At 38.9% G+C, this 12,782-nt stretch overlaps 1 protein-coding gene across 2 annotated transcripts in view; it reads right to left on the bottom strand.

Annotated features, from left to right (window-relative positions):
- ZMYM4 (zinc finger MYM-type containing 4) overlaps nt 1-3,963 on the bottom strand; it is a 139,760-nt gene extending 135,797 nt beyond the window's left edge. The window contains exon 1 of one of the 2 annotated variants that reach the window (XM_074217506.1): nt 3,865-3,963. In XM_074217506.1, coding sequence (XP_074073607.1) covers nt 3,865-3,906 — 42 coding nt within the window. In that variant the 5' untranslated portion in view covers nt 3,907-3,963. Of the gene's footprint in view, nt 1-3,855 lie in introns of both variants that reach the window. The other variant, XM_074217505.1, reaches the window with a different exon arrangement.
- Between the last annotated feature and the right edge of the window lie 8,819 nt (nt 3,964-12,782).

The raw sequence follows: 12,782 nt of genomic DNA, 5'->3' as shown, positions 1-12,782 counted from the left end.
TGGATCTATGTTTAGCATAATTACACATGTAGTGTCTAAATTAGATTGCTTTCTCTCAGGGGGAAGGGAAGGAGAAAAATGTGGAACTCAAAATCATGCAAAAAAAAATGACTGGTGAAAATTACTGTTCCTTGGTGTTTGAAAAACAAATTAAAAAAATTTAAATTGGGAACAAGAAACTATCTAATAGATTCCAAGATCTAAGATAAGATATCCTGTAGTGGTAAATGGATTTGTACAAATAAACAATGTCCTATCCCTGCAAATACTGTGACCAATACAATGCATTTGCACTAACTAGTGTATTAAGAGTTTAGCCCATAATAGGAAACTCACATCCTTATGGGATCAGACTCATAATCTGAGCTTTATTAGTACCACGCACTAAATGATTGAATTAACACTAGCCATTAACAGTAAAGAATATCTCAAAGATAAAACAAAATGCATCTTTTAAAAATGATTGAGCTTTTACTGCTTCAGTGGCCCCCAAGATAGGTTAATAGAGCAGTCCAAGAAGTTCCAAATTTCATATTTGGAGGAAAGGACAGTGTGAGAAATCCCGAGTCAGTTGATAAAATAAAGAATCATTATAACTCTTGTAACTCTGGCTACATCCTCTATAAAGGCGAAAATCCAAGTTCCAAAGATGAAAACTGAATTTGGGTCTATATATAATATATACACACACACACACACACACACACACACACACACACACACATGCATGCCCAACATTCCAAAATCAATCAACATCCACTGAGTGTATATTGTGGACATGATACTCTGCCAAGCCCTGAAAGTCAAAAAATTGTATAAGATGTGGCAACATGATAGATTAGAAAAAAAAATACACAATGGATTTCAGAAGATCCATGCAAGACTAATAATTCCTATACTTAACTACTCTCAACCTTAATTTCACCATCTGTAAAATGTGTTTAATATTTGTACTTACCTCATAGGGTTATGGTGATGAAAGTATTTTATAAACATTTGCACGCATTAAGGATATAAATTTAAGTATAGTGTGTGTGTATATATACATATGTAATTTAGAAACAATCTCCAAATAATAATAATACAATGTAACACAATAAAAGTCAAGGGTTTGGGATTTGGATTCAAATCACAACTGAGATAGATATACACACACACATACACATATATAACTATATATATATAAATTAATACTTGCATATATGTGTGTGTGTGTGCGCGCACACACACACACACACACACACACACACACACACACACACACTCTCAAATCCAGATGGGTATTATAAGTAACTTTTCTGAGACTTAGCTATTTCATCTATCAAGGTTTTCTCTAAGTCTAGGTCCTATGATCTTGAGATCTATTTGCTAATTTGGAAGAAAATACACTATTTCACTGAGCAATTCTGAAGATAGCACCCTGAAAACAAACTATAACTATGTGAATATCAATTCAAATTATTATTACAGACAAAAATCACATAATTATAGATTCATAGTAAGAGAACAGTTTCTTTATGTTATTAACTAATCATAATTCATAAATGGAGTAGTCTTCTTAGTGCCTATTAACAGATACAATAATATTTCAATCAGCTGTGATTTAGCATGGGTACAATACCATCCATTAATGTAGAATGTAACTAACTCTTCTATGCCTCTCAGTAGATAGTAGTCATAAATGGTTTTGACAAAAACAAAAACTAGGTGGTCAACCTGTGAGGAGTTACATTTACAAACTATCAAAGTTGGCAGTCAGAAATACACTATTCCTGTATATAAGCTCCAAATCCTCCAAGGCTGTCAAATAAGAATGTACTCTTCTGAAAACACAGGGTCAACTTAATGTCAAGAATGTCAAACAATCAGACTTAGAGCTAGAAGCAACCCATAGAAAGCCATCCAGTTCAACCCCCTCACTTTACACATCACACTGTCACACAGAGATTACGTGACTTGTCCAAGTCATTAACATAACAAAAATCTACATTATTTTTTAACTCCGCATTTTGTCCAGTTTCTTAATGAATTTGATTTGAGTTTTTAACCTTTCTAGGCTTCAGTGTCCTCATCTATAAAATTAATCAATCTCTGTAACTGGTCATCCTATTAAGTAACATTTTAGTACATAAAAGTAATCAGGGCTAGAATAGCAATAACCATCCCTCACAACTGGCTATTCCAATGTTAACTAAACTCTGAATGAATGTAGAGCTTGAATTAGTTCCTGACAAACAAGAGGCAATTTTCCTCCAACACAGAAGGGAAACTAAGCAAAGGAAACTCAAGTATGCTATGCATACCGTTAAAAGGTAACCTCAGTTTCCAGTGCTGTGATTCTGGCATCTTTAAAAAGCACAAAGAAACATTCATTATCTATGGAAGATCTTGTTTTAAGTCTAAATTACTAACTTTTTGCAGAAACATAAAATAAGAAATATTACAATAGTAATTCATCAGTCTGCATCCAACTCCTATTAGTAAGCACTGCCTATCTAAGGAGGTACTTTACCTTGAACATCTGAGTTGCTGAAAATGTATATGGAAAACTTCTTTGGGAAAGTATTATAATCCCCCCAGTTACCTTATACTATCATTCCTGTAATATGAAGACCCACCATTTATAACTTTTAAAAATAACTAATCAGTACTCAGAAGTTCATATCTAATGCATTTTATTTATATATACATGTATACACACACACAATAAGCGATCTTAAGACAATTCATCATGCTCCACACTGCTTTCCACCTTATAGAAAAAAGCCCTATAAGAATCTCGATGTAGTGTCTCAACCATGCACTAATATAGATGACACAAAAGTTGTTAACAAAATAACTTTAGCAAACATTTACCATTATAGCAGAACGCACGCGGACAATGCTTATAGCAGGCATGATTTTATTTTGAATTGAAGGGCATTCCAGAAATGCTCCTCTTTTCACACTAGACACAACTCCCCTCTCATTATTTCATGAACTGTTCACAGGGAGAGATTTATTGGTACCAAGTCCTCTTTCCAGTTAATAAGAGTAAAGTAACAGTTTAAAAAAAAGACTGAGCCTTACACTTTGCATGTGTAATATGAGAGAAAAAGTGAGAAACAAAAGTTCTGAGAACTTTAACAGGACCCTACTTAGGCACGGGACCGGCTCTCTCTCCCTCTCTCTTGCAGAATAAATGGACCGCAATGTGGAATTGTCTGAATCTCTGTCCTACTCTTCAGGCAAAAAAAGAAAAGGAAAATGCTATTTGATAATGGAAGTCACAGAAAAGTCCTTTCCAGATCTGACACTTTACCTTTTTCTAGGTAACAACACCCAGTTTCCTCAACAAAAGGGGGGAGGGGTTTAGAGGAGACGGGATGGACAAACAATGAAATTAATGTTTTTCTTGCAAAAGGTTCTCCAACTAACTCTAGACTAGAAAACCTTCAAGCTCCTCCTTTCCTCCAACAACTCCGGCCCTGCAAGATTTCCAAAAGCACTGATTTTGTACATAGGGAAAATAGAGATTTGTGGCCGCCCCCAGCGCCCTCCACACGGACCCCGGGGGTCGCCGCCGCCGCCGCCGGGCAGGAGTTGCGCCCGACTCGCCCTCCCTCCCTGGGCAGATCTTTGTCCCACCTGCCCGGCCCACGCCGGACGGCCCCCTCCTCCCCCGGCCAGCCGGGCGCCCCGCGCCTCACGCCCCCCGGCCCCCGGCCCCGGGCCACGCGGGGCCCTCCCCCGCCCCCCGCCTCTCCGGGGACGCCCCGTGCGCGCTCCCCCAGCCCCGCGGGGGTCCCCGGCGCGGCGCGCCCCCCAGGCGCCCCCGCACGCCCGGCCCGGCCCGGCCCCGGCCCCGGCGCTCACCTCACCTACCCGCTTTCGGGGGCCGGGCTCCTCCGCCTCTCGCTCCGCCATGTTGGGCCCCGGAGGCGGCGCCGCTCGGCGCGGCTCCCGCTCCGGCTGTGGCTCCGGGCCGCCGCGGCCCCCCGGGCTGGTGCTGGGCCCCGGCCCCGGTCCCGGCCCGGCCCGGCCCGGCCCGCCCTTCCCCTCCCCTCCCGCCGCCGCCCCCCCGGCACACGCACCGGCGCCTCGATGCTGCCCTCCCCGGGCCGGGCCTCACCTCGCCTCCCTCGAGTGGGGAGGGGGCGGGTCCCGCACTCTGAGGGGAGGCGGCGGGGCGGCTGACTCCCCGACTTGGGAGGCAGAGGCAGGAAGGGGTGCGGAGCAGGGGCGCGGGGAGCCCGGGACTCGGGGGGTTAACGGTGTCTAATGGGCCCCGGCTGGAGGATTATTTTCTGTCGGAGAAATTCCTCCGCCTGCCCCCTTCTTAAAGCGGTCACCAAAACGAGCCTCTTGCGCGGGCCTTCACCGCGCTTGCGCGCAGCGCCTGCGTGCTGCCAGTCCCTCCTCCCTTCCCATCACTCCACCCTTTCTGGGCATGCGCAGTGAGGAGGCTTGGGTAGGCCAAACCCCTGGAGCCCTCTAGCTACCAGCTGCGGAGCCCTCCACTGAGTTATGGCTGCCCTCTTAAAGGTCCCATGACCCAATTCTGTGAAGAGGGCTAGGGGAAGAGGGGAGTGAGTCCTGGAAAGGGGCCCAAGTCTTGCTGTAAGGGGCTTGAGGCCGTGGTGTCCACCTACGTGACGCTACCTACCAACTGCAAGAGACTTTAAAGACGCTTCCGCCTCAGACCCTCATTTTTACAGAACAGGAAACTGAGGGTGGGCTGTAGGGATTTGTCCCACATCACAAAATGAATGAAGGGTGGGGACTAAGGCCAAAGCCAAGTCCTTATCTAAAGGCCTAGGGTGGTGTCTGGCTCCGAAGGATCTGGTCAACCACCCAAAGGAAACCACAACAACTTCTCTCTTGGTCTCAATATATTGTCCTAATTTGGGGGGGGGGGGGGGGTAGATCAGGTGATGTTGGACCTGGACTATCTCAAGCCTGCGGCCAAGTTCCTAACGATGCAAGAACTCTTCCAAAGAAGATACCTATAGCATAAAGTGGTAACTTTATCTGGAAGTCCTGGAGCTAATGGATCCCAAGACTGTTCTGACCCTAAATGTCCTTCATCCTCCCTGACATGGCAGGTGAGAGGGGAACATCTTGGCTTCTGACTCTTACTGATGGAACAGGAGAAGTTGCCTAAGGGAGGAAAAATGGTATTCTCTATCACGAAAATGGACTTGTCTTCTACAACCTTCTGTACTTGGAAGTAGTTTCTTTGGATAATGTGGTAGAGGTGGCACGACAATCCTTTTTTCCTGTTTCTTTTTACTCCACTTTCCTACAGGTCAGTAGAAAATGGGTCATTGTCATCAATATAAGATGTAAGAGAGAATAGTAAGAAATGTAATAATTAGATACTAATATGGGATGTCACTGGTGTAGATGCTAACTCAGATTGAAATTCCTTCCATACTTTCTCAGCATCTTCTCATCCTATGTGATTTCCATGTATGCCATGACAGATAAAAAATAAAACCGTGAAGATCATTCCTTACCAAACCCAATGTGTCTATGTGAGACAGCAATAGTATTTTTGAATAATTGCAATTATTGAATATCAATTCATGTTTAATCCAACCATACTTATGTGTTAATTTAGAGATCATAACAGCTTGTCTCTCATGAAACAAGGTCAGAAAGAAAATGTAAGATGACCTGGATCAATTTCTGCAACCTCCATTGGTAAAAAGCTAACTATTAATGATCATGAAGGTCCAAGTAAAAAAAAATTCAATTCCTGCTGAATTCAAGTCCTAAATATTTTCTGCAATGGTTTCTCTCTACTCAAATCACCTCCAGGTTCAATATCATCAGTTCTCTGAATTACCATTTCCTTGATATTTTCCTAGACAGCTCACTATTCTTATCATCCTCACCTAGTTAGTCTCTAGATTTACAAGGTCTTAAACTCTGGCACACAACAATTAGCCAAATATTAAATTATATAACTGTGGGAGGAGTTGGATTATATGAGTTTTTTGGTCTGAATTTAGGAACTCCATCATTGGACTCTCAGATGTGGCCTGACCAGTGGAGAACACAATTGGATTATTACCTCACAGAGAATGAACACCCTGCTTTAATTAACGCTATTTATTACATTAGCCTTCTGGCAAGTTATGCCACAAATTTGGCTTATGCTAGGCAAAGATCAAGCAAAAATCCCAGATCCTTTTACACATAAACTGTGATCAAAACACTTCTCTTCCCTATCTCCTAATACTTACATAATTGATTTCTTGAAACTAAATGGAGGTTACACTTATCCCTGTTAAATTAGACCTTTTTGTTTCTGGCTCCATTTTTGCAAACTATCAAGATCATTTCAGATTTTGACTGTACCTTGTTAGCCAATCATCTTAGTTTCAAACATTTGAAAATTTGGTAAATAAGCAGTATATTTAGTTTCTCCCCCCTCCAATCCTCCATGTAGCTGCAAAAAATAATAGTCCTGAAACATAAACTTGATCATATTACTCTCTTCTTAAGAAGCCTCACAAGCTCCCTCTTGCCTCCAAAATAAAATACAAATTATCTTTTTTTTCCTCCTGTCTTTAAATTTGGTTTTTAATTCTAATTTAACAAAAAAAAGAGAATATGTCAATATATAAAGTAGAACAGAAAAAGATTATATACGAAAACGAAAATGTCATCTACTGCTTGCTTTTTTAAAAATTTAAACATTTTTTAAAAATTAACTGGGGACATAAGTAAGAAAAATAGTAATAAGCAGGAGATATCCGTCTCAGGGAGTGTTCCTAGTTTGCTGATGGAAAATGGAGTTACCAAGAAGATTTTGACTTTTTTTTTTTTTTAAGGAAGACTTTGGAAGGAATAAAGTGCTCAGTTCTCCAGTCCTCCAAACAGAGGGGAGCCACAACTTAAGGTGAGTTGAGAAGGTGTTGAGTATTAAAACCTGAAGTTTACCTTCAATTGCAGGCAATGAGATTTCAAGAGATCAGCTTATTCTTGGGGCTGGGAGGGAGAGGAAGGGTATCTGGGAAAGGGGGAATTTGTTCCTGTAGAGTTGAAACCAAACAAAGCTGCTGATGGACAAGAGTAATTTTAACAAAGGAAAATGGAGTACATAACAAATTTAATGTTACTTTTGAAACTGTCTTGCTTGTCTGTATTTCTGAACCTCCTTCAATTCTACACATATTTTAAAACACTTCCATGTCCCTCTTTCTTTTTGCTTTTTTTTAGCAACCCTATTACTAGATTGCCCCTACCTCCAAGATGCCTCCCTACCCAAATCCAAAAAAACCCCAAAACTAAACCCACAATCTTTGTAACAAATAAGCATAGTCAGACAAAACAATCCCACACATTTGCCATGTGCAAAAATACATTATTTTATGCCTAACTCCATAATTTCTTTGTCAGGGGGAGGATAGCATTCTTTTTCCTCTCTTTGGAGTCCTCATTGGTCATTGCATTGACTAGAATTAAGTCTTTAAAAAAATAGTTTTTCTTAACAATATTGTTCTCCTATGCCCAAAGGGCAACAAAAATGTGCATACCCTTTGATCCAGCAATACCACTACTCGGTCTGTGCCCTGAAGAGATGATGGAAAAGGGTAAAAACATCACTAGTACAAAAATATTCATAGCAGCCTTATTTGTGGTGGCAAAGAATTGGAAATCGGGTAAATGTCCTTCAATTGGGGAATGGCTAAGCAAACTGTCTTATTGTTCTATTAGAAACCAGGAGGGATAGGAATTCAGGGAAGCCTCAGGGATTTGCATGAATTGATGCTGAGTGAGATGAGCAGAACCAGAAAAACACTGTACACCCTAACAGCAACATGGGGGTGATGATCAACTTTGATAGGACTCACTCATTTCATCAATGCAACAATCAGGGACAATTCGGGGCTGTCTGCAAATGGAGAATACCATCTGTATCCAGAGAAACAACTGTGGAGTTTGAACAAAGACCAAGGACTATTACTTTTAATTTAGAAAAAAAAAATTGATATCTTATTGTCTGATCTTGCTATCTCTTTTACTTCATGTTTCTTCCTTAAGGATATGATTGCTCTCTCATCACACTCAATTTGGATGAATGTATACCATGGAAACAATGTAAAGACTGGCAAATTGCCTTCCGTGGGGGGGTAGGGGGAGGGAAGTAAGATTAGGGGAAAAATTGTAAAACTCAAAATAAATAAAATATGTGTCCCCAAAAAAACAACCCAATATTGTTCTCCTGGTTCTGTTCATTTCACTCATTATCAGTTCATACAATCATCACAGACTTGTGTGAAATAGACTTTTATGTCATTTCTGATGGCATAAACTTGTGTGAAATAGATTTTTTTGTCATTTCTGATGGCATAATATTTTATTTAATTCATATACCATAATTTGTTCAGTCATTTCTCAGCTGACAGACTTACTCCTTATTTATGGTTCTGTGGTATAACAAAAAATAGTGCTACAAACTTTTATCTTTTTTTATTTCTTTTTTTGCATATGGGTCCTTTTCATCTTTCTTTGATGTCTGGAGTATTGGACTAATGGTAATATAACTGGGGGAAAGAGCATGCAGTTTGATGACTTTTAGGGCATAGTTTCCGGAGGCCCAGACTAATTCACAACTTCACCAAGAGTACCCCAATGTCTGTGTGCTAGTATCCCCTCCAGTAATTATAATTTTCCTTTTTTTCCCCTTCAACCTTGCCAGTATGATAGGTTTGAGATGAAACTTCAATTATTTTATTTGAATTTTTCTAATTACAGATTTGAAGCATTTTTTTCATATGACTGTTGATCATTTGGATTTTCATATATCCTTTAATCATTTATCTATTAGGAATTACTGACATTCCTATATATTTGAAACTTTTCCTTACATATCTTAGATATTGGTCTTTTGTCAGGGAAACTTTCTCTAAAGATATTTTTTCAGTTAATGGCTTCCTTCCTACTTTTAATTACACTTATTATTTTGTTCAAAATTTTATGTAATCAAAATCATCTATTTTATCTTTTCTGATTTTTTCCCTCTCTTAACTGGTTATGAATACTCACCCTGGCTACATATACAAAAGGTGTTTCCTTCCTCCATCCTTTAAATTTATATCTAGATCATTAATCCACTTGGAGCTTATCTGGCTATATAGTGTCAGATTATTTTTTTCAATCAATCAATAAAGACTTATAAATATCTACAACGTGTCAGATACCATGCTAAGCTGGAAATAAAAAGAAAGACAAAAGACAATCCCTGCCCACAAGGAGCTCATAGTCTAATAGTGGAGACAACATGCAAACATATATATATAAAAAACACATTTATATACTCATGTTATATATTTATATATATATGTGTATATTCATTTATGCATATATAAATACATTTATGTATATGTGTATGATATATAAGCATATATATAATTTTCATATATATATTTATATAAAAGCCATGAACCTGCCTTCAAGAAGACACAAAAGATGGTATTTTAGTTAAGAATTAAAGGAAACTGGAGTTGAGAAGGAAGAGTATTTTAGGTATGAGAGACAGCCAGAGAAAATGTCCTGAGACAGGGATAAAGTGTTTTGTTCATAGAGCAGCAAACAAGTCAGTGTTACTGGACTGAAGAGTATGAGATGAGGTATATTAGCTATAAGAAGACTGGAAAGATAAGAGAAAGTGAATGTATAAAGGACTGTTAATGGCATTTTAAAAATTTTACCCTGTAGGTAATCAGAAGCCTCCGTAGTTTAGTGAGTAGGAGTGGAGGTTGCTTTCCAATTTTCTCAGCATTTTTTATTGAAAAATGAATTCTTACCCCATCTGGTAACTTTGGTATATTAATGGAAGCTAGTTGGTATAGTGGAAAGAGCCACATGTCTACCTTCAGGAAGACAAATTTAAATCTGGCCTCAGACACAGAGGTCATACAACCTGTGTGACCCTGAGCAACTCATATAACCTTGCTTCAGTTTTTTTTTTTTTTTGACTACAAAATGGGGCTAAGAGGATCTATTTCCCTGGGTTGTTGTGAGGATCAAATGAGATAATATTTGTAAAATACTCATAGCATAATGCCCATATAAAAGCTTATTCTCGTCTTCAGTAGTAAACATAAAGTTTGTATTTCTGTATTTTGTATATACCTTTTTACTGATCAATCTCTCTCTTTTAGACATAACCAAATCATTTTGATTATAATTACTTTAAATATAGTTCCTTTTCATTTTCTTAATATCTTGATCTTTTGTTTTCTATCTTGTTAAAATAATACTTTGGTGGTTTGATTTAGATACAAATAAGGAAATTAATTTAGGTAATTTTTAGATGTTGACATTTCTCTAGATCTCTATCTTAATACAGAATGTTTTATAACTTTTCATATAGTTCCTTTATTTTGGTATGTACATTCTGGAATATTTTATACATACATCTTATCCTGTCAAACCCTAAATCTGAATTGCTTCCTTCAGTTCCTTGTTTTCACCTTGGTTTACCTGCTACTAAAACAAGCTTGAGAAAAATCAAAAAACTATGCTAAATGAGCTTTTTCTCAATCCTCATTTTTCTTGAGTTCTCTGTAGATTTTTGGTACTGTTAACCTCTTTTCCATGTTTCTCTTTTTCTTTCAACATTTTTTTTTGGTAACACTGGCTCTCTCTTTGTACTCCTTATACCACTTTGACCACTTCTCTGTCTGTCTTCATTCAGGTCCCCCATTAACCTAGCGTGTGCCTAGGAACCTGTCCTTTATAATTACTTCATTTGGTAATCTCATTGGCTCCTGTAAATTATCATATCTTTACGCTGAAAGTTTTCAGATATACATGTCCATCACTAATCTTTCTACTGATCTCCAATCTTGTATCTCCAACTGCCTAATTAGACATCTCAATGGGTGTTCCTTAAATATTGTAAGCTTAACAGAACCAAAATTGAACTCATTAACCTCCCCCCTCCTAATCCTCCCCTCTTTTCTAAGTTCTCTGTTATTGTAGTATCCTCTCAATCACTTAGGCTCAAAACCTAGTTTTCATTCTCAATTTCTCACTCTCATTCCCCATGTTCAATCAGTGGTCAAAACCCATCATTGCTACTTACCTAATTAATGCCCCCTTCTCTAACACAGCAATCACTTTAGTGCAGAAATCACCCCACTCCAGGACTATTGAAATAGCCTGAGGACTTCCCCCCCCCCTCAAATTTCTCTATTCACTACTCCTTTAAAATTCTTTCTAAAATTCAGCTCTTTCTTCTCTCTTTTATGTATATGTGTGTGTGTGTGTGTGTGTGTGTGTGTGTGTACACACACACACACACACACACACACACACACACACACTCACTTTATGGCCTCCATGATTAAATATGAAATCCTCTGTTGGGTTTTTAAAGCCTATCATAATCTGACCCTGTCTGATCTTTCCAGTCTTCTCACACTTTACTCTCATTTGTCCTCTGGAATCCACTAACACCGGCGTCCTTGCTGTTCCCTACACAGCATACTCCATCTTCAGTTCTGGCTATCTATCCCATGTGCTTGGAATTGTCTCACTCCCCATCTCTGCCACTGAGCTTCTATTGCTGACTTCAAGTTTCAGCTAAAGTTTAACCTTCTTCAAGAACCCTCAACATGCTACCGCCTACTGACTGAGAGATGATAGACTCAGAGCACAGATTAAAGCATATTTTTTTTTTGACATGGCAAATGTAGGAATTTATTTTGCTTGATTATACATGTTTGCAATAAATTATTTTGTCTTGTTTATTCATTGGGAGGATGAGAGAGAGAATTTAGAGCTGAAAATAAGATAACATTAAATTTAAAAAAAAAAGTCTTTTCTCATGCTCTTTAATCTTATTGCTCCCCCATGAGACTGTGAGGTACTTGAGAGCAAGAGCTAGCTGTTGTCTTTGTAGCCCCATTTCCTGTTTCAGTGCCTATACGAGATAGGTATTTATTAAGTGCTAGTTGAATAAATTAAGTGCTAGTGACATGGATTGAATGGTTACAATGGAACACTTAGATCTGAGTCCTGGATATAACACTGGTGCTAGTGACATAGATTGAATGGTTACAATGGAACACTTAGATCTGAGTCCTGGATATAACACTGGTGATCTGGACTAGGCCATATGACCTAAGGCTTTTATGAATAAATAACCTGTAGTTCACAAAAGTAAGTGGAGCTGCCACTCAATAGACCCAAGTCTATTGAGTTTTTAATCATATCTAGTCTTATCTGCATGATTGCATCATTGAAAACATTTCCTCTTAATAGAGATAGCTGGATGACAAAAAAAAAAATTCCTCTTAACAGAGACAATTGAAATTTTTTTAATTTAATTCTTCCAATTACATGCAAAAGTAGTTTTTAAGTTGAGTATTTCAACATTTTTCTATCATCCTCTCTCCTTCCCCCCTCCCCATTGCAGCAAACAATCTAATAAAAGTTGCACATGTACAATCAGGTTAACATTTCCTTATTAGTCATGTTGTAAAAGAGGAATTAGAACTAAAGGGGGAAAATCATGATAAAGGAAAAATATAAAAAAGTTTTTAAGAAGTGAATATAAGTATGCTTTGCTCTGCATTCAGAATCCATAGTCTTTTCCCCTCTGATGTGAATAGTATTCTCCATAGCAAGTCTTTCAGGATTGTTCTTGGTCTCTGAACTGCTGAAAAGAGCTGCTCCCAGGGGCAGCTAGGTGGCGCAGTGGATAGAGCACTGGCCCTGGAGTCAGGAATACCTGGGTTCAAATCCGGTCTCAGACACTTAGTAATTACCTAGCTGTGTGG

Source organism: Macrotis lagotis, chromosome 1, assembly GCF_037893015.1.
Source record: "Macrotis lagotis isolate mMagLag1 chromosome 1, bilby.v1.9.chrom.fasta, whole genome shotgun sequence".
NCBI lineage: Eukaryota > Metazoa > Chordata > Mammalia > Peramelemorphia > Peramelidae > Macrotis > Macrotis lagotis.
The sequence above is the reverse complement of the archived record's forward strand: the minus strand, read 5'-3'. Positions and strand labels throughout refer to the sequence as shown.